The sequence below is a fragment of the Chrysoperla carnea genome, chromosome 3 (genome assembly GCF_905475395.1).
Source record: "Chrysoperla carnea chromosome 3, inChrCarn1.1, whole genome shotgun sequence".
NCBI lineage: Eukaryota > Metazoa > Arthropoda > Insecta > Neuroptera > Chrysopidae > Chrysoperla > Chrysoperla carnea.
Genome location: NC_058339.1, coordinates 80,589,727 through 80,614,273, shown reverse-complemented (window position 1 = coordinate 80,614,273; position 24,547 = coordinate 80,589,727). Strand labels below are relative to the sequence as shown.

The window sequence follows — 24,547 nt, the reverse complement described above, 5'->3', positions numbered from 1 at the left end:
AAAAACTGTAGTAAATATAATAATTTTATATCATTTTCAAGTCTATTTTCTTCTTATTTCATATTGAAATCAGTAGACGTTAGCTCAATATTTTGGAGTCACCAAGATGATCAATTTTAATTCGATATTATAGCGACCTTCCTTTCAATATTAAAATTACTATAAAAAAAAATATAAAAATAATTAATATTCACGACCCTTCGAAATGTTTTCGAAACAAAAAAAAAAAAGCTAAAGTTTATGGGATACAAAAAATAAAAGATCATTTTTCATATTTGGGCGCGTTTGTTTTGTTGCCTTACAAACATAATATATTTTCAGAAAAAATAAAATAAAAACATATACATTACATTGTTGTCTGAAGGGTTCGTTCAATGTATACAGTATATATGGTCCATTGTTAACTTGAACGTGTGACGTATAATATTGTTGTCAAAAAGGGGAATAAAAATAGATGAAGATGGCTCCATTAAAAGAACTAACAGTTACATATATACATATATATTTCATTGTGTATTTAAAAACTACCCTTAAGTGCTAATGGTCACACCCAATGATGACACGTTTTTCTAATAAATCAGTTTTTATTAGTTTTATACACATAGAGTAAAAATTTGCAGTTATTAATAGTCTTTTTATTTTCCCATAGGATGACTTTAAAAAAATATAATAACTGACCAGAAAAAAAATCTTCATGGCCCTATAAATAAAAATATTTCATAATTCTTATATGTATATTTTTATACGGTTCTACAAACAAACACCGAAAGAACAAAGAAAGCGTACGAATAAGAAAAATTTAACAATCAATCTATTATGTTCAGTCTAGAAATAAATTATTGGATAATCATTTAGTGTTATACGTTGTTTTAGGAAAAGTTCTACCTTGAAGAGTCATTTTAAAGTTTCATCCATATGCAATTCTTCTTTTCAAAACAATGCAATGCAGGATTGAGAAACTTCAATTTTCAGCGTACGATTCTGGGAGCATTCATAGTGATGAGCGAGACCAAGACCACAGTTATCTTTGTCCTGGTCTTGATCTTGGTATTGTTATTGTATTATCAGTTTAAGCCTTTAGTTTAAGTCTTGTCTTGCAAAACCAAGGCTTGGTCTAGCAGAGTTGAGTCTTAATCTTGATCTTAAAAATAATGACAGTCTTGGTCTTGGTCAATCGAGTTTGTTTTTGAACTTGCGTCAACCATGTTTTGAACTTTTCAGATTCGATTGAGTATTATATCAGAATTTTTACAGTCTTAATAATCATTACAAAATTAGCCAATGTTTTACACAAATATTATGTATATAAAATGATGAGAACAGAAAATCAAAGTCTGTCATTCAAATGTGTTATACCGAAAGTTAGTTAGTAGATTGTTTTTTCTTTATTTCTCTGGTATTATTTAAAATGCGAAATATATTTATAATGAAAAACTGGAAAATTATTCTTGAAAAGCTTGCAAGACCAAGACCAAGACAGCAAAACCGAGACCAATTTTGCTCATCACTAATCAATCACTCAAATGCTTGAATCACGAGAAATAAGATATTTGCCCTATTTAGCTGTTTCAATCTAGAAATTCGCAAAACACTGATTCGCAGAATGTTTAGTCTTCAATTTACACTTTCATCACCTTTCTGGAAGCCCTGGCCAAGGCCACTTAAACATTTCATAAGCACGGTTTGACTAGGCTTTATCTTAACCGTGAGAGGCATTTCTAGAGTGGATATCATATTTCCTTCCTGCGTAGTTTCTGATTGGAGAGATGTCCTAAACTGTAAATTAGTGTTTTTTTTCTCATAATTTTTTTAGCATCTTATAATAATGAGCTTTGATGGTCTGTCTGTAATCTATTCTCAAAGTTTTTGAATGAAAGTTTGATGGGAGTTAACTTTTCTTATTAGCCCAAGACGTATTCTAAAATATATATTTTAGTCTTTTCTATATCTTTTATCAGTTTCGTAAGGATATCTTAAATCTCCCAATTTGAACTGTCCATTTTGGATTTTAATCGTTATATCAATGTAGCATCCATCTGCGTCAAAAATGCATAAAATCTTGGATTTGCATCAGGTATCGTGATCGTTCACCCTTCACATTTAAATGTAAGAAATTAAAACAGACATTTACATATGTTTTTCATTTATTATTTATTAAAATTATGATCAAAATGATATTGTTTCATATATATTTTATTTGTGATACTAATCTAAATGTATTTATCAGTCGTTAACACAATAAATGAATATTAAGAGTGTAGACTGTAGTGTCTGTTTTTATTACTTATTGATTTATGAGTATACAAGTACAAGTTTTATGTGTACACGGCTACAAGTCATAAATATATTTAATTTTATTTAGGGAGTATTTACAACAGATATATTTAAATAAATTAATTTATCATTTGTATTTCTTTTTTACATTAATATTCAATTTTATTTAATATAACTTACTTAAATTCTTACAATTTAGAAGAGTAAAATAAATAGTGCTAAGTCTACAGTACGGAACGATTTTCTCATTCTGAATTCAAAAAAGAATGTAATAATTATGAAAACTGCAATATTTTTCAAAAATAATCGGAATTTTAATGCTGTTTTACAAACATTTTTCATTGGCGTGAAATCATGCTTTAATTGACGTGAAACTTTAAAATTTTTTGAAGAATCCTCTTAAATATTCATGGTTGGAAAAAAAATTTATAAATAAAAGCGGTTTTACAGATAAGAATGGTTAACGTTGCAATTGAATTTCATGCACTGCGACAATACTCTTTCTTTACTCTATCAATTTGAAATTAGGATATGTTATAGGAATTCACATTCTACCTGTCTTGGGTAGATTTCATTTTTCAAAAATCCTGTTTTTTACCAACTTTCCTTGTTCACACCTAGGTAAAGCGGAATAACGAAAAAATACCTAATTGTGTATAAAAGTACCCAGGGCAGGTAGAATATAAATATCTATAACATGTCCAAATTTGAAACCGATGGAATAAAGGGTACAATCGCAGTGTTAGAATTTCAATTGCAACTTTAACAATTCTTATCTGGAATAACGCTTTTCGTCATAATTTTTTTCCCACCAATAAATATTTAAGAGGATTCTTAAAAAAATTTATCAAGTTTCACGATAATCAGAGAATGATTTCACGCCAATCTAAAATGTGTATAGAACAGTCTTAAGACGATTCTATACACATTTTTCAATAGCATGAAATCGTTATTTGATTGGCATGGAACCTTATAATTTTTTTAATGCTCCTCTTAAATATTCATTGGTGGAAAAAATATTTATAAAGGTTATCTAGAAAAGAATGGTTAAAGTTGCATTTGAATTTCAAGCACTGCGATTATACCCTTTACTCTATCGATTTGAAATTTGGATATGTTATAGGTACTCATGTTATATTAAATTAAATACTATACCAGCGCAGGCTTTACATGGACAACACTCAGTTGTGTTATCAGTTTTTTACAACCACTAAAACAATTTCCATTATATTAACACAATTCCCAAACAATTATTTCTGTGGCGATCAGTTTTTCATAAAGATGGTGATATTTCTATATTATTTCTAAAAAAAATATAACAAATATGCAATTTTAATCAGATTTATCTCATGAACGGTGAGTTTAATCGCCTTCAAATTTTGACATAATGTTAATTGTGCATTTATTTACTAAATGGTCAAGCTTTAAAAATCATAGTTTCGTGAGGACAGAGAAATTCATTAAAAAAAATTATAAAATTATCGAATTGCTCCTTTCTGTTTTGAGATCTTTTATCAACAAAATTTAAATGAAATATATGCGATATTCCAGTTATAAGAGTTCAAGGTTTTCACAACACAATAATACCAAACATAACTTGAAAGATAAGTCTCCATATTATTTTCCACACATGTTTATTTGTGTTTAGTAAATCATTGGAGGGTCTGTTTTCCCATTGTTATACAACTAACAGATACTATAACAAAATATAGTAATATTTGTTTGTGTTATCAGATTTTAGTTTTAGTTTAAATGTAATATGGATTCTGTGTAAAACACTCTCTGCATATAGCTGTAAATATCATAAATCTACCGAGAGATAGATAGACTACAGTATTACTAGAAAATATATGAGGTTAGTTATAGAGCGAGAGAGACGAAAATGTAAAATATATCATCATATAATAAACTGAGCTTTGTCTGAAATATTATGTTTATCAGTAGAAAATATACAGGAATGTTCAATGTTACCACTTATACAGTAGTATACATACTTTTTTATTTTCAACCATTGCAGACTAAAAATGGCCAACCGGATTAACGAAGGAACATGTGAGCTTTGCCCTCCAAGCTAATACCTTTATTCTCCCTTTTTCAAAGCCTGCCGAGCCTTCACATTTAATCAGAGACGAAAGAAATTTAAAGAAATTGCCCTGCAATATACGTGGTAACATCTTATTGACTAACTCTGTCAATGAATAAGCACCAAGTCAATGAAATTCAATAGATAAGTTGTTTTTTTGGCCACAAATTCTTATATAAATGAAAAAATCATTCATTTAAAATTTATTTAAGCAATTTTTTTTTTTCAAATAAGAATTTCACTTTTTTATTAATTATTAAAAGAGCCTTAGTGGCAGAACGGTCTAAAGCGACAGGCTTCGACCGTGTTCGAATCTAGGCAGCGGCAGTGTCAGCAATTATAATTAATGGGGCGGTACAATTGATCATATTGCCCCCCCCCCCCACATCATGAATGTAATTTTATATATGGATGCAGTTTAATAAATAAAGATTAACAAATAATGATGTGAGTGGCCTCTGTTATAGGCGAATATGTCAAAGAAACGAAAGTTAAACCCCATTTTTATTAATTAATAAAAAAACTTTATATTTTTGAATAAACAAACGTTAGTGACGTATTTACACCCGTTAAAGCTGTGAACTAATCAGAATCACGCTAAATTAGAGACAAACCATGTATCATTATTCTTGTTATTTTATCATTTCTGCGTGAGGTGACGTTACGAAAGCGATGTGTTGACGTCACTGCCGTTTGAATTTATAGTTTAGAAAATTCATTTTCAATTGTAAAATATTCTTGAAAAATCAATCTAATAAAAATATAATTTTTCTTAGTAAATTTTTAGCCGTTAACTTTCGAAAAAAGTAATAAAAATACATATAACTTCTCTATTATTGCATTCTGGAAATTTAAAAAAAAAATATTTCCCTTTTTGCTGAAATTTGTTTAAAAAAAACTGTATTTTGGACAAGAATTCATGCAATTATTCTCATTTGTTTAAAAACTTGCTACGAAATGTCATCGTTAGATAGATTTTTTTTACAGAATATATGCTAAAAATAATATTTATTTGACTATCAAAAATACACCATCATTTCCAGTTTTATATTGGGATATAAAGTATGCATATGAAATTATATATAGTTCATAATTTTAGAGTAAAAAACATATTTCAAAAAGTATTAGATAAAGTAAGAATTATATACCAGATAACTAAAGTATAAGTGAATAACAGTATATTATATAAGGGTTGGTTGGCTATTTGCAGTGTTTTATATAACATAGAACTCAATTAATCAATGTTGTACTACATATACACCCCGTTATACAAACTTGTTTATTAATCTGTCTAGTACAATTTATCTAAATATATGTATGGTGTTTGTTTATGGGTGATTATATTAGTACGATTAAAATGCTGGAAAATGATGAAAAATACGAAGTCGTATGAATTTGAACGAAACTTGGCTCATTTCGTGTTACTTCGACGTAATAATTTTGTTAAAATTTATAAGACTCACACTGCAACAAAAATTTTGATCTCTAGCTAATGTTTCTTAATAAAATTGCAAAACTTCAGAAAATTTTTATTCTATTATATGCAATATGTCATTTAAGAGGAAGACCCTCATATTTTCGTTATTTATATAGAAATATGGATATGAAATTTTGCACATACAAGAGTGATGAGTCACAATTTTTAAGATACTTAACCGAAATCTGAACTTTAAGCTCAGGCTACTACAAATTGACAAATATTTTATTCTTAATAATTTGCTTATCGTCAGAGATGGCTAGACATATCAAAAAAGTTATTGGCATCTTAAAAAATTAAACCCACCACCCTGTGTGACTGTGCAAAATTTAAAACCGATATTCCTATAAATAACGAAGATATAGAGGTGCCATCAATTAAATGTGACATACTTTAGATAAAAATCATTTTCTATTTAACTCAAAAAATGCAAAAAACTGGGTCCGTTTGATTATTCATGTGTGGTTGTAACCCAAAATTGTTTATACAAATAGCTATCTAGGGGCAAGTAAGTAGTGTTTTTTTTTAGAGAGTTTACATTTTTCAGTTGGCAACACTATTTGACAGTAGACAGTTATTTTATGTTTAGACTGATTTACGATTTCATATTGAATAGACTCACGCCAGAGCAACGCTTGAAAATTGTTAATATTTGTAATATAATAATTGTTCTGTTCCGAACATGACCAAAATCATATTAAATCAAGCGTTAATGGCATCTTTTATTACTTTATTTCTATTTAAAGTTGTGGACCCATAAAAAGACACGGGTTACTTTTCTGACAAGTTTCAATCAATGATGGATATTTGACCAGTTCAATTAAAATTTTACAATATCTTTTGCAAAAATAGTTTTTTTTTTCATGAATTTGACTGGAGTATATTTCGTATACTGTTTAACGATATAATACAGACTTAACTTTAAGTTACTAAAACAACCCCTTATAAAGTATTAAACTAACCATCATAGTTGTTTATTTATCAAACCAAAACATTGATTATTAAATGGGTTTATTTAATCATTTAGTACTGATTTAAATTCAATTAAGTGATAAAAAAGATTGTGTTCCAGTTAATATATTATAAAACCTTCTCTTACTAATTATTTAAGATAGATATTAGATAAAGATTATAGACCAGTTAATCCAGTTAATATTACAGGAAAATATTGAAACATTAATAATAATCACTCCAACCTCTATTATTGCAAACTCCGCTAAAATATCGACTGTTACTTCAGTATTTGTTGTAATAATTCAAATATTCTATGAAATAGTTTTTCCACTTGTTTTTAATCGATTCGAAATCGAATCTAATTTTCATGATGATTGGAAAATTGTATTTTAGTTCCGCTTGGAATAATTAATTTCAGATGATGTAAGCGCTATAAATCGCTTTTCTTAGGAATTCAATAAAATAGAAATATAATATTTATAAAACTGTATTTGAGGTTTTACTAGAACTATTGAGAAACCCACTTTTCGACACAATTTAACGAATAGTTTCACAGGCTTAGAATAGGACTTAGTAATAAATCCTAAAGATTCAGAAATTTTGACCGTTTAAAACCCGTGATAGATTTACTTTGAAAAGGTAATACAAAAACTACCCGTTAAGGGTTACAATCGTCAAAATTAGAAAAAAGCTGAAATATTCGCGTATAAAGTTACGCCGATAAATTTTGAAAGGCTTTATCTCGGAAAGTATTGGGTCTACAGAATCCATTCTCATATTGTAGCAAATTTAGTCTGCTTTAAAAACGTTTTGAAAAAGATTTATCAAAAAACAAGTCCTTAAGGGTTATAAGCGCCAATATCCAAAATTTTCACGGATTTTTCAGTATAAGCTAATTTTAGTTTTTTAATATAAATTGTTTTATTTCGCCTCATCTTTAATACGGAATTAAAATTTGTTTTAGGACTTGATCGACTACATAATAATGACAAAAATACACAACATAACAATCACAACATTACATCATCCAAAGGTTACAACACAAACACAGATCCATTAAGTCGACCACCATCCATTAAATGTGGTATGTTTTTTTTTTTTTTTTAAATTAAATTCTTAATTAGTGCTTTATTGTAAGGCCCGATACCACTGCCACAGTTTGAGTTTTATCAAGGATTAATATTTTTCCAATTAACAAAATATCATGAAATTTAAACGATAAGTAGTTAAAGTTAAACGAAAGTGGTTCAATTAGACCTATCTATAATTTTTTATTGGAAATTTACAGCCTGTTTTATATGATTAATTTAATTTAAGCTTTAACATTTATAATCTAAGGAAATAATCAAATACAAATTATTACTATGTGATCAGTAAATTACGAAAATTAATTTATGGGTTATTAGAGTTAATTAAAAGTGGCGTAACTGAATGAAAATACATATTATACAAAATCACACTGTGATTAAAATAAAAATATCACATCTACTTAATATCATACTAACATTAACAAATTGTTATAACAATTAAAATTAACATAAGTAATAATAGTAAAATAATGTAAAAACATAAAATTTTCTCGTCAAGTGTGTATCAAATAAATAATGTTTTTATAACGGACTAAAAAGTACAAAATAATAAATAGCTATTTTTGTTGCTTTTTTGAGTAATGTAAATGCATTTTTGTTCACTTCAGAGCTATGATTCGAATTTCAAGTCTCTAGTTCATCGGGAAATTAGTTTAAAATCAATTACAAAATTCTATCAGAATTCTAAAAAGCGCTTTCTTCATCATGCATTGCCATCCACTTATGGTCTAAATTTTAAGTCTCTAACTAATCGGGAAGTTAGTTTAAAATCAACTACAAAATTCCACCTGGACATACAAAAAAGAGTTAATAAAATAATATTAAAATAAAATACTTTATTCGATATCCTATTTTCATGTACACGATTTAAGAAATATATTATGTGGATTTTAAGTCAATGGCAATATTTTCTCCCATTTGTGTGTAAATTGCGTCAAATTTCTTTGCTGAGTAACGTTTTTAATTTAAAGATCACATTAAATGAAACACATAAAAAAACGAACTTTATGAACGATCTATTTTTTGATTATAAGATGATAATTGTATTTCCACATTTAAAACGAACAGGTAATAAGGAAATTTACATTCTGGAAACTAATTCTGAAGTTATTTGTCTGATTTAATCTTCTGCCCTGCTATTATAATAATAATGGGGTTTAACCTTCGTTTCTATGACATATGCCTATAACAGAGACCACTCACATCATTATTTGTTATAATCTATATTTATTTAACTATATCCGTATATATCCAATTAAATTTTATGATGTGACTGGCATCGGTTACTTCGTTCTTATAAAAGCGACGACAATGTGATCAATTCTACCACCATTATTAATTATAATTGTTCACACTGCGGCTACCTGGATTCGATCCAGCAACCTTCCAGTCAGTTGCCAAACGCTCAAAGACTAACGCCCTAGACCGCTCGACCACTGAGCTGGTTTTGTGCTATTAAACAATATTACTTCCGTGAGGGTTGTTTAAACATGTGAAAATGATGCTTATTTTTTACCAACATACTCCAGAAAAAAAAACTTAGTATTAACATGGAGTAGTATGTTATTGTAAAAGGAAGTATTAATATGAATAAATAGCGGAAAAATATTATTTATTATAAGTTATTATTAAATATTGGGTGAAACATATAAGTGTGACAAATGATCAAACATATTCAAATTAAATATAATTAAAAGAAAATTAAAGTGCCTAACACTCTGGTCACTAATGAAATCATTTTTTTTATTATTTAAATAATATAATTATTATATAATTGAAGTGTGTTATATATATCTTATATATTATAATTATTTCATTAATTATTTCCGTAAATACTGAAATATTACAATAATTAGATTATTTTGTTATGAATATATTTTTATTATGAATATATTAAACTTTTTTTTTAATAAATATTTTTTTTTAAATCTGCAATATATGTCGATTTATTTTATGTAAAAGAAATTTGCTTCCTTTTAATTTTAATTTATAAATAATGTATTTTATATGAGAAATTTTTTTCTATTGATAATTACAGTAAAACTGTTTAAAACTACATCAATTTACAAAAAGTTTCGATTTTAACGCAACAATGTAAACCATACCAAACAACTCAGCTGATTTTTTCATTGAATGAAAAGGCGAACATATCTACTTTATTATATATTTTAATGTGCTGTACTCTTTTATATGTGCATGGTACGTGCGTATGGTTTACAGATTTCTGTTACATATTATGTACCTATGAATTTTGAAACTATGGTTCTTCTGATGTTGCTTATTCTGTTGAAAGAGACAAGCCTTGCACCTTTTATACTAATATCAAGAGGTCTAGTTTTACTTGCGTGTCCTAGAAAGAACTTAGAGCACAGATCACCTAAAATTAACGTCTTCTAGCCAGCCCATTGAATTTAATATTGGAGTAATAAGCAACCTTGTTGATTAGCAACAAATTTCGATGGCATTTTAACACGTTTTTATTAGCTTCATACTTAAGTTAGTATGTTAGTATGTAAGTATGTAACGGAAACTTTGAATATGATTTTGGCCACCTTCAGAACGTCGTATTAACTAGAAATGGCACACTTTACAAGGACCAATGACATTATAATAATTTTATTTTATTTGATTATCCTGATCACAATTTTCAGGTTTAACGATTTTAATATCTGAAAATATATATATTTATTTGCGCTCCCATCATATTTATACTGAATTCTGATAAATAAATAATAGTCTAAAAACTAAAAACACACAATAATTAATAGTTTAAAAAAACTAAAAAAGCACGTTTTTGTAACTAGCTGAACACAGAGGTAGGAAATAATTTCCTTAAATTGAAAAAAATCAACGTAAAAATTGTATCGTAAAAAAGCGTGGGGTGCATTTTAAGATGTTTTATAATGACTTAACTTTTACAAATATCTGTCTATAATACAATAATTAAAATTTAGCACGCTTTCTTATGATAAAATCCTTTTTAGTCCAGCTAGTTACAAAAGCGTGTTTTTTTAGTTTTGTTAAACTATTATTTATTGAAATTTTACAAATATTAAAGTACACCTAGTTATTTCGTTATTTTTATGCATATTTCGTTTTCTATCATATTATTTAATTTTTATTTTTCATATAATGATATTTCTAAATTCATTTAAACTCATTCTTCATTCTGACATAATATAAAATAGACATAGTTATTATTAAAAACATATTTTTTGTTTTGTATTGTTTTTTATAATTATTGAAACATGCAGCCCATTCATTCAGCCTTCTAGTACTAGCGTAATGTAGTGTTACCAACAAACTTATTAAAATAAACACGTGCACATAAAAATATTAAAAACAAAAGTAAAAAAAAAAAAATACATATTTTTTTGGTATTTTAATACCATACCACTCACTTATATATATTTTTTATTATATTATATTTTGTAACCTGTTTGATGTCACGCGATAATATTGTTACTTGTCGATGTAATAACAGAACTTTAGTTAACAAAAAAAATATAGGTACTTTATTATTACGATATTTAAAGAGTTGGTGTGGATCTGTTTAAAGACGAAAATGGTTTGAGTATTAACTAAATGTATTTATGTTTAGTATTATATTCCGTTATAAAACTACTCTAACTTATTAATAAATGTTTGACATAAGTACTGATAGTACGGTCGCTAAGACTTCAATTGCCTACGAACACCGAAAGTTCGAAAGTCAAGGCCGTTTTGGAAAATATTATCGTGTTATTTGTTGAATTGTTTATAACGCTACCAATCATGTTAGGTAAAGATTTTTGCAGTTTCAACTGTCATGTCGAAACGGAGAATATTATTTCCTAAAATTAACCTCGCGAAAGAATTTTTCAAAAATTTAATTAGAAAATTCTTGAGAAAACCGGGAAAATGGGGCTTTTTTAGACATTTTCACTTATATCTCGAATTTCTAATGAAAATAAAAAAAAAGTAAGACGTCTAATTTTCAAGCTACAGGTCTAAATATTTAATTTAAATGTCGTTCAATACTCAAATATTGTTTAAAGGAAGTCAAATCGTTTAAAAATCAATAAAAAATTACACATAACAAAATACCGATAATATGAATATGCCATATTATTGTCCGGTAAAAGACAAATATTTTCCGCATTACAGCATTACAGCACATCTCTAACTTGATGTTACTCGTATAGGATTGTTGTCCCAAACAGCTCGCTATTTCGAGACTGTGTATAATCTGAAAATCTGTCACATATGGATCACACACACATTCATGGTACAGATAAAGCATGATCAAATCTGTGCTCATAGTATTTGTACACGAAAGTAGCCCTTTTGTTTTAAGAAAGACACCAGTAGAGAAGCTTCAAGGATTTTCCTTCGACCCTAGCCTCAATTAAATACAGTAGCAATATTTGCTCATAAAAGAGCTTGTTGTAAAGATGCTGCCTTTACCTCCAACTAACGGGCTATTTTCAAACAGTTAATAAAGAGCAACTGCCTATGTGCAAGGGGTGTTATAGTGACTACAAAGCTTTTTTTCTAAATGGAGACCAAAAAGAAAAGAAATACTTATCTTACCTCTCACTAGACTGAATAATTACTATTCTTTGACCATATCGAATCACCCAGTACACGTAAATATGATCTTATAACAAGATCACAAACTCTCTATTAAAAATATTTTAATAGTTTTGTATTTTAACATGGTTTTGTTTACTTGTTAATAGGTTTTCCTAATTGAATATAATATATTAATACAAGTATAAAAGTGCGTATGGTCTTGTTAATTCAACAAAATTAAAACAAATAAATAGTTTTTAAAATAAAATACATATTTAAAAGAATATAATAAAAGTTTTAGATTAACATCGGAGTAAGAATGTTAAAATATCTGATTGTAACATATTTTAAAATAATAAATGGGGTTAAAAATACTATTTAAGGGGTCATTGTTACTTATTAGGCTATAATCAATGGTTTTTTGTTCTTTTATTTTTTTAATTATTCAGACTAGAAATTTTATTTTTAATTCGATGTGAAGTGCGATATTCAGCTTCAATCGCGATTCTCGAAATTGGACTAAGTCAAAATCAATTCTGAAAGTTTTAAGGGATTATTTAAACAAATAAATAACTTCAAAAGCAGGCATATTTAAAATTGGTATTATACAGAATGTTCGATTTACATCTAGGCATATAAAAATTACGAGTATGACAGGGTACATACGTTAAGTAGTGCATCTAAGTAAGAGGTATTATAAGTGTTATATGAAATTGCAAAAGTGACTTGTATCGTGGCTTATCTGTTGTAGTTAATCTATTCAACTAAGAAACTCCCACTCTCCAAGCGTCTTACAACTATCTCGACGCATTTTGAAGCTTTAACACATGTATATAACACCTCTCACTTAGATGCATTGCTTAATGCATGTATTCTGTCATACTCATGGTATTTATATGCCTAGATGTAAATCGAACATTCTGTATATGATAGATGGATGCTATGTCTTCATTGATTTCTTCAAAATAAGTGGGTGTAAATTAAAAAAAAAAAAAACTATTTTAATTAAAGTTTATAAATTATTGATAAAAAATCCCGTTCTGTCCGACTAATTAAGGATGTATGAGAACGGTAGTGGAAACACAAATTGAAAAAATATATATTTTCAATTTTGATGGTGAATTATGAACTTGACAATATAAGACGAAAAGTAACACTAAAATTTTTCGATATCTGGAAAATATCAAAATTTGAAAATTGTCTTTAATTATTTAGCTTTCGATATTTCGAAAACCAAGAGACCAATATATCGAAACAAATTTTTCTGATTTTTCGTCTACATTCATGAAGTAATAACAAAATTCATGATATAAGTTGGAAATAAGGTACAAATAGATTTCATCCACAAGTCTAAACTTCACATTCAGATAATTCGTTTAAGAATCTTAAAAAAATTTTTGATTTCTTGAAATTAATGTTTTAAGGTAAGTGGGAAAATGCATTAATTCAAACCGAAATATTTTCATTTTCTAAAGACATTCCATTACATAGCGTCTTAAACTGTTTTTAATATAAATTTTTAAATTACCTGCATAACTGCGCTAATGACTAAATAAAATTCATTTTCGACGTAGTTTTGAAAGATTGATCGAAAAATGAATTTTATTAAAGCTGTCATCATATTTGACAGAATGTCGCCATTCATTATAAATTTTTATCGATAATGTCTAGTGTATTTTTATATAGAAATGATAAATATAATATTTTCTAGTCAATAACTTAACATGTGATATGATGATAGGTTATGAAACTAATGGTATGATAACTTAACGTCATCCTAACACTTTAACACATTATTACGTTACGCTGCGAAAAAGATATATACATTCTTTATGTTTATAGATGTACAGAGTCTACAATGGTGTAGGTATAGATGATATGAAAATTTTACTTCACACTGTTGAGATTTCAGAGACATATGGTGTACCATAGATAAATCGGAGATGAAATATCCATACAGAAAATCCTGCCTGAATATATCAGAGAGCTGTTTCCTATGATGGGAATCGCTTCGTCTAATAGCTCAATCTACTCGCTTATTCTATCTCAATTATATCATATTCTGTTTTTTCTGTACAATTGAGAAAGTCATTGAGAAAGTGTGTTCTATTTTTAGGCAGAGAAAAAACTTGTGACTCATGGTACAATATTAAAATATACCATGGAATACAACCTTATGTACCAAGGATCATCCTCCATCGATCATAAAATGAATGTGATTGCAATATTTGAAACCCTACACATTTTATTTACAGGCATTCACTATTCTGAGCCTTCAGGCACAGCATCAACTGATATTTTTAATGAGTACGCGAGGTACAGACTTTTTTCCCCAATTTTGCTTCGCCTTCTCAGCCCATAAAAAACATGAATATATACTAGTTAAATTTAGTACGTACATGTATCAATAGTATATTATGTTGACGGATTCAAGGTACATCACTTTAGAGCCTCAAGATTTATAATATTATATTTAAAACTGGAATATAGTATAAAAATTTGTTCCGCAATAACCAATCATTTACGATAAGTATCATTTATAAAGCAATGCGCAATAGCCAGCCTATAAATAAACAATCAAATAATCAAAATTTTATACTTTTTTCACAAACAAAATTTATTTTTCGTTTGATCGAAAACAAACCACATTGACAATCAGTCTTTAGCCAACCTGTATTCTGATTTATGTAATAGTTTCCCATTTTTAACGTAAAGGCTAAAAACTTCAGAACCCAACTAACTCCCCTATAGTCGACAAACTCAATCCAACCAACTCTTAATTACAACAAAATTGGGGGTCTATAAATTTCCGGTCCATTTTTTCCGGGTCTATTTTTTCCGATTTCTTGATAAAACTCCATATTTCATTACAAATGCTGCCCTGTAAATAGAAATGTGTGCTGAGAAACTACAGAATGATTCAAGTTGAACTGACCTCTAGGTACTATATATCTTACCATAGCTATCACTACGTTGACCAAAAAAAAGTACACTATTTTTGTTACTTTCTGTAGACTATTTAATATTGATGATATAGATTTTTTTATGCACAAATCATGTTCTTGGAATACTTTATAGTCTAGGTACATAATATTTTTGCTTACATTCAGCAATATCATTTTGTTACTGAATAAACTACAAAGTTATAGATATTGATTTAAACGCTATTATATTTTAACGTAAACATAATATAAAGGAAAAATATTTCTAGAAAGTAGGAATATATTTGAATATATAATGGAAAAGAAGGAAAAAAAAGATGCAGTACGTTTTAGCATTATTAGTGACATTTATATATTCCATTCCTTATTTGCAGTGTTGGTGGAAAAACAGACTTCGCGTCAGATTTAGTCAAGAAGTTTTCATTTTATCTGAGAAATTTTTAACCAAGAATAATAGTTTTAATTTGAAACGGTGATCACCAAAAAATTATAAATAGAAAAGTTTTTAGACTTTCGATACGGTGTACCATTAAGGGGAAAATTATTCAGATCAAAAAACTTTGGAGTTTTATTTTCTACTTCACTATACTGCCTGAATGCGGTTATTATTGGACACCACTTGCATCAATTCTAAAAGTGCTTGTTAAATTGGAAAATAAGTTGGTTATTTAACTTAAATTTAAAAGCGATTAGAAAAAAGATCAAGTATTCCTTATACACAGATTTCTGCCCAATTCTTATATATCATTCTCAAGATTCAATTTGCAAAACAATTAAAACAATCGTTAAATAGATATTTTTCAAAGTAAACGTGATTAGGACTTTTTGGAGAAAGCTATTAATATTTTTTTGGATTGATTCTATAAATGATAAATGAAACAGTTTTCGGTGAATTTTTGTTCGAATAAAACTGCTAATACATTTTCAAACTTTTTACTCAACAATATTTGCAAACTTTAGATATAAATTATAGATAGCTTTTTTTTGTTTAAAGATAAAAAAAAACCCTAATATAAGTTGGATATATAATTTCATTTAAGTTAAAATAATTTACAGCAGATATCTGTATAATATAAATATTAACATAACCCTAAATGTTGTTACAATATTTTTGATTTAATGTTGTTACAAACATTTGATTTAATGTTACAGTTAAATACATATAATTTTATTTATATACAGAGTGCATCACTTTAATTTTCCTATGTTAAAAGAGTTTTTTACTTTTACTACTCTATATCTATCGTCTTAAAAAAATGTTTATATTACCGTGTACTTAAATATTTATCAGACAAACTTCAAAAAATGTTGTGACTGATTTCTTACCGGTAGTCATTTTTTATTTATTACTCTTGGTGTATTATTTTAGTATTGAATCACTCAACAAGCATCAGTAATGCGTCTATAAATATAAATATTTCGCTGTCCTTTGGTAAATACTGGCAAAAGAATTGACTCAAATCCAAGACAAAACGAAAATAATATAAATTGTTGTGTAGCAGTCGAAAGCCGAAGGATGGTAATATTCAATGTGGCAAAAGTTTAAAATGAATTTATTTCCTGAATATAATAATTGTAATTTATTACTAAAACTTTTGCTCAAACTTTCGTAAGTTTGAGGTAAGAAGACGTGTACCATCGAACTCTTCGTTCATTCTTCACGGCTTTACACTCTCACTTGGCTGTGCTAGTTAATACTGAATTTTTATATTTTCTAGCCTATTTATTACAGACCTTCACTTTACAAATTAATCATCTATGGTATCCAATTCGAGTATCTCTTACCTTGACAAGAATCTTTAATTTACTTCGTTCTCTTAGCTTCCTACCTTTTTACATTACTGAATATGCAGTATACACACTGTATATTGTAAAAAGTAAATTATTATGAATAACTATAACTTACTAGTTTGTACTAGCAGTGCTTGCTATACATACTAACAGAGCAGATAGATAGTAGTTTATTATTATTATTACGGGTGGTTGTTTAGTGATATGTGAATATGCGTATGCATATCAAGAGAGTTATATAAACTACAACTTTGGTATGTTTCTATTCTATCTACCAGAGTATTCGCATACATATGTATAAAATTAATATAACATACTATTGTACCTTGGATCAAAATTTACTTTTGTTTATTTTTTAGTCTTTTTTTTTAAATTATAATATTTGAAATATAGTCAAAATTGGCAAATGAAACAACTTCAGCTATAACGACATAATTCTTTCATAATTGTTGGTTCTTTCAATGACGTTATGGCCGTTTTGATTGTAGCCTCCCTCAAAGCACCTGTAATCCTAAGAAATATGCATTTTTTTTCCTCTCATCGTTTGAACCATAAATGATTGTAATACTGGCAACGCTGTTATCAAAGTGTAATATTTATAGTTCATTCAATAAAAGAGGATCATAGGAAATAGGTGATTGAAACATTGAAAATGATACAAGTGGAAAAAACAATTATCTTAGTTTCTTTTCTTTAGCCTCTTAGAAATCAATATTTTGTTTGAATGTCCACTAACAGCTGTAATTATAAATATGTTATGCTGACCTATTAACAATGATTAAATCGTAATAGTTTAAATCGTGGTAATTGAAAACAGAATATTGTTGTATCCAAGGTACAAGACGCTGTGCGAGGAAATTTTCTTTTTTTTCGTTATGATAATGACTGAAGTATAGCAACATGTCCAAATTACTCATTAGTAATGTTGGTAGAATCTGACTTAAAAAAGAAACGTTCAACTTTTTGGACTGAAGGCACATTGTGTAGGTACAATACTTTACCCTACGAATATATATTATATATGAATATGTATAGCAAGTTGCAATAGATTCTGCTAACTATGACTAATCTCTGATATTTCCGTTCTGGAATGATGGAGCCACACGTCCGCGTCGTTTCCGGACGTTTTCCCCCTTTACACAATAACAGTACATGCGGACTGTTTATAACAATAATAGTAATAATAATGTATATATTATGTAGTATTCTACGGTAGAAGCCTTTTGTATGTCTTAGGCTGTACACGATCAAAATATAAGTTTTTTTTCGGGGTATATTTTATGGGAGCGTCAGAAGACAATGGAAATACTACTGTATACTAGAAGAACAGACATTTTTAATTAAGGTACATAATAAATTGAATCAAAGTTTTTCGAAGGGTGTAATAATATCTTTCGTAAGAAGGGGATAGTTGGTTAAGGGTTCCTTAAATTATGAAAATTTTGTAATTAGAGAATATGAAAAACAAGATTTTTTTTTCATATGGCTCCAATATTTTGATTTTATTTTTTTATCCTTTCTTAAAAATTCAATAAAATTGAAATATTAGATAAATAAAAGTATTCAAGTGTTTAATAAATAAAAGGAAATTATTTCACCGTCTTTGGAATAAGACATTAACAATCAATGTGTGCATAATTAACATGCTGCTTAATGAGATAAAATAATTTTTTTTCCGCCATTCTTGAAAACGGAAGCATAGGTACACCAAAATTTCTTAAAGGTTTTCACAATGCTCTACCACTTATATTTTAGATCAAAATATGCACTAGCGATCCGGTCTTTCACTTTCTATCGTGCAAGGAACTAAAATTAATTCATTTTCGATTACAATCAGATAGAATTTTCCACGTGGCGAACATATCGAATAAATTAATTAAGCATTTTCTGAAACAGGTGTATTTGTGCGTACTCAATATTCACAGTTCTGTTTGAGTTCTAATAGAATTATATAATGATCCACATATGAGCTACATGGCGAAAGGTAAAAAATAAGCAATTTATTTGAATTGAAATTTTACGCCATTTTAGAAACATATAAGTCATGTGCTTGAACAAAAATATGAAAGCGAATACCTTCGACCCTTCAAAAAATATTTATCTGCGATAAAGGGTTCAAATAAGTAATTGATTTAAAAAAAAAAAAAAACTTTTTGGGGTTTTAGAAACATTTTAGAAATATTCATCCAAACAAATTTACAACCATTGCAAAAAATCAAGAATCCAAAGCTGACACAAAAATTTTATTGTCCCGTTTATTTTTACATCACTTGTGATGTTAATGTCATCTCTATGACTCATTATTTACCAAATATAATAAACGAAGGTTTTCCAATTATACCCAACTATTTTTGACTTTAGTCTTATATTACTTAGTTAATCATATAATCCAACGACATAAAACAAAACTTCCCGGCACCAACACCATAATTATTATGACATAGATTTTACTACTGATGTTGAATATCGAAAGGATCTGTCGTGGTAAAATGTTATAACTATTGTTCTGGGCTTCTAGGAAAATGTATTCAATTAAAATGTATTAACTGAGTTAATTGTTGAATACCATGCATAGGCAGTGTACATTATTATATCAAATTACACATACATAAATGTCACACATGCATAACTGATATCCCCATATAATACATACTATTCAATTTACGCCTAATTTGCGCCTTGACGGGTAAACAGTGATGTTTACGAAAAAATATTTTAAACAAAAATTGGTAATTTTTTTAAAAGAAATATTTTTTACATTACAAACTTTTGTTCTATCTCTAACGGTTTACAAGATGGGTCCTACGAACCCAAGACCCAATTGACCTATCTTGCTCATTTTCAAACTCGAGCTCACTTTTTACGTCCTGAGTACGTTGTAAAAAGCTTGATATCTTTTTTCGTTTTTGAGTTATCGTGTTGACAGACAAACGGACAGACAACCGAAAATGGACTAATTAGATGATTTTATAAACACCTATACCAAAATTTTGTTCATAGCATACGATGAATAAAGAAAACTTCTATGGGTATTTTCATGAAGGAAATCCGTATATAGAATCTAGTTTTTCAACATGTTATATATTTTCACACAATTCTTATATAATTTTCCATATAAGTTTTTCACAATATTTCATGCAACACTTTTCACATCTATTATACATTTTAAAATCATTTATATGCAAAGGCAGAAAATCACATGGAAAAAGGGAAACATATGAAAAGCTAAAACTAGCATAGAATCTTTAAAAGAATTTATACAGATGACACTAGTGATACACTGAATAAAGAAAGACCTTTGTGTAACGTTCACTGTTGTTTAGTGACGCTGTTATTGTTTGAACGTTATATGCATCGTTTGTTAGTTCATGGCATCCACGAACAGATGTCTCTTCAAATTATTAATGTTATATTATATAACATGCTTGTTATGTATTAGTTACATAGAGGGCTTTTTTGTATGGAAAATTATTTTTCATTCAGAAGTTTTCCTTTTCTTATTTTATTTAATATTTAGGTTTTCATTACTAGAAATTACTAGAAAAGTAGAAAATTTATAGTGTTGTTACTTTTTAGAGATACATGCTATTAACTTAATTGAAATTAGCTGATCAACTTTTTAAAAGTAGAAAAACCTGTAGAAAAATAAGCAATAATAATTCTTTGTGGAAATGAAATTAAAAATGTTCGTGCTTTTACGGAAATAAAAAATTGAATATCGGATATCACGAAAAAATAAAGCAATAATAGTCCAACCATCGTTAATTTGGAACAATGCTTCTATCCTAGATAAATCGCGAAGAATTGACAATTTTAGCGAATCAATCTTGGGAGCTTAGGTCAGAATGTCAAAACCGAACGGAATATGATCGCTCATATTTAAAATGTAGCGGCTGCAAAAATACCCTCAGTTTAAAAAGAATTCCTATCTACGTATCTAATTTATCTTAATTTTCGACTATTCTCTAATGCACTTTCATAAATTGAAGAAAGTTTATTAGAGATATTTTTTTAATTACATGTTTCTTTAAATATAAAATCCCTTTTTTAAATATAAAATAGCAAAAAACTATCTTTAACAAATATCTTCTATACGATCCAAGATTTGTACTTTTCAAATTAGGTATGCTTTAAATTTAAAGCATCAGAGTTTATAGTCAAAACTATGAGTTTTCAAAATTGGTTAAAATTTAAGTTTCAGCTAGCTTGGAGGTTTCTGTCTGGAAAATCTCATACATTGATAAAAATATTTATATTCTGATAACTATGGCCATTTTTGTGTGTGTTTTTTTTCTATTCATTGCCTATACGATTTAGAAAAACCTGATAAGATTAAATTTTCAAAATATGAAATTTGCTGCATTAAAATAAAACTGCTTTACAGAAATCATATTCATGAAATTCTTATAAATTTGATACTTTAATACGATAAGGTGATTGTGTTCATATCCAATTTTTCAAAGTTGATTCTTAATTTCAGCAATTAAAAGTTCTCAAGGTTAAATAAAATAAACACGATATTTTTTATATAGATAAATATTTTGATTTCAGTGGGAAAATTTTCGGTAAAATATATTTTTAAAAAAAATCCAAATCTAGAAAATCTTTTCCCATGTAATTTGTGTTTGTAACGTTGTAAGTTGTAAGTTGTAACGCATGTACCTATATATAAATATACACCCTTGAACTGATTTTTATCAATAAATAATTTAATTTCATAAAACATAAATATCGTAACCTGTACATACATTACACATACTCTATATGAACATAACATAATACATATAAATATACGCCTAGGTTATCTATAATCTAACATATAACATGTTTGAATAAAATTACGATATGATGGTGGTGTATCTTATATAAAGTCAAGTGAGTCATTATAGAATTTTATTTTAAGGAATCCGTTTAGAGAAAATAGAAGTATCTGTTTTGAATCCTGCGAAAGTTTCTCTATCAAATAACATTGGAAATGACTTTTGATTTTGTCTTAAAAAGGAAATTTTTTTCTCCGGCTTAAAAAAAAAATCGAGAGGTGTTCTGGGACACTCGGTAGGAACTACATTCCTTTCGTACCTTGGTACATTATAAATGTAGCGCTTACTTTTTTATTTACAAGATATTTTTATGAAAATTTAAGGTATTCATTTTAGAAGTCAAATACTTGTTTGATTCTTTAAAGAATTTAATTTTATAGAAACTTTACTATATGAAATAATAGTAGTATTAGTTTAGGTAAGGTTGGGTTAGAGTGGCTTTAATGGGGTGGGACACACTTAGACCATTAGTATTAGTTTAAAAAAAGGCATACTTCGTTTTGGATTTGGTAGTCAACCCAATAGGTGAGTACATTACGTTTGTTTTGATTAGGATATTTATTATGGTATAACATAAATATTGCATTGTACCTATTTTAAATTATCCCTGTTTTCTTTTACTTCTGATAACATAAAATTTTTACAAAAAATACAAAGTGACAGTTTCTAGCTAATACAGATGTCGGTTTAAGGTGTATGTTGCAGTTTTTTTGGGTTTAACTCTCAAGAGGCAAACTAATTTCGTGTGATAATTAACATAGTTCCAATACGAGAATCGTTGAAAATATTACGAAAAATGCTCAATCGCGTAATCAAAAAATCTATTAAAATATTACCTAACTGCGTTAAGTAGAGATTTCAATCAATTATTCCCTGGAAAATTAAAAAAAAAAATTAATAAATATCAAAATTGGAAATTGTTTGCATTGATGAGCATGAAAGCAGTTTGATGAGCTTTGACTGTTGATAAAAATTTCAATCTGAATGCTCGATACAATTTAATTTATTTATTCGAACTCCAAATTTTTCGATTTTGCGTTCATTCTCAAGAGATTCAATCTAATTTATACAAAATTTGTTTATAATAAATAAAACAAAATGATTGATATTTATTATAAACAAATTTTGTATAAATTAGATTGAATCTCTTGAGAATGAACGCAAGTTCGAAAAATTTTGAGATCGAATAAAAAAACTTGTAGTCATACACTAATAATAAAATTATTTTTTATTATTTTAATTATTTATTATAATATAGTATGCACTACCAAAAACCTAATATAAATTCAATTAATATTTTAATAATTTGTAAAATTTTTCAGTATTTTCTACTACCTAGTCGAAAAAAATTTAGTTTCTTACTACTTCTTTACTACGAAACCCTCATTTATTATGTTCTGACCAATACCTATACTTTTTTTCTTTCATTTCGTTGTCATTTATGAATCAGTATATTACGAAATTAATTTTGTAATATTAAAAAAACTCATTTACTTGTTATTTATTTAAAAAATTCGTTTTTATTACATTAAAAACTCTCCGAAAATAGTTTTATAACAGGTTCTAAGCCCAGTTAAAGCTTTGTTTTAAGCGTATGTGCGTGTATTTCTTGTTCACATATTTTCGAAAACATTTGAAAAAGCAAGAAATTTTCAAGTTAAGGAACTTACCTTTGAAACTCCAGGCTTGAACGCTTATTTTAACATAACTAGCGTTAAAATAATCTAAATTCATTCCTTCTCCTTTATCCCCTCATATATGTCGACCTCAATTAATGCAAATTGTATAACAATAATCAAAAAATATTATCTAATAAAACTCTGATAGATAAAATATGGATTTTGGGTAATGTGAGTTGTTCCAAATGAGTGAACACCATACTTATAGTTCAAGTATACGCTCAATGACTGTATCACTGTACGCGTGTCATGTCATGTCACTGCACCCTTCTAAGTTCGTGACTGACTGAGTAACAATCAAAATAGTTAAGTGGGTCATGATTGATAGTGATAATTCACATATAGGTGGTCTATTGAGTGTAGTAACTATCAAACTGTGGGAAAATATTACTTTTATTTTATAATAATTGTGATAAAAGGTTAAATTCATCCAATTTTTATTTTTATTTTTATTGTATAATCAATTTGATTCAATTATAATTTATATCATCTCGCCAAAACATATTGTTTTTCGGAACACTTCAGTCCTTTGCCTATTTTGAGTGTTATGGAAGTGAGATAAGTGAAAGCAAGGGAGGTGAAGGCTATAACACAGTGTTTATTACCAGTCTTTTCTTTTAAACCAAGCGAAACGGGTGGGTATCAGGCTAGTAAATATATAAATAAATAGTATTTTTAATGTTTGTTATTTTGTTTCTATGGTGTTAAAAATACATTTTGACAAAAAAAAATATTTTAGTATCAATCAGATGGATTCGATTAAAATACGTGGCTGAAACTGTAAAATTGTAAACATAAAACAACTTTTAGGACCATATTTCTGCCATTATAGCGTCAAATCCAAGGCTTCATTTTTCTACAAATAGGTATGTTATTGAATTAATG

General features: G+C 27.7%; 1 protein-coding gene across 1 annotated transcript in view; it reads left to right on the top strand.

The window, feature by feature from the left end:
- LOC123296632 (DNA-binding protein D-ETS-3) overlaps nucleotides 1-24,547 on the top strand; it is a 137,409-nt gene that overhangs the window by 18,587 nt on the left and 94,275 nt on the right. The window contains exon 3 of the mRNA XM_044878187.1: nucleotides 7,753-7,872. Coding sequence (XP_044734122.1) covers nucleotides 7,753-7,872 — 120 coding nt within the window. The remainder of the gene's footprint in view (nucleotides 1-7,752; nucleotides 7,873-24,547) is intronic.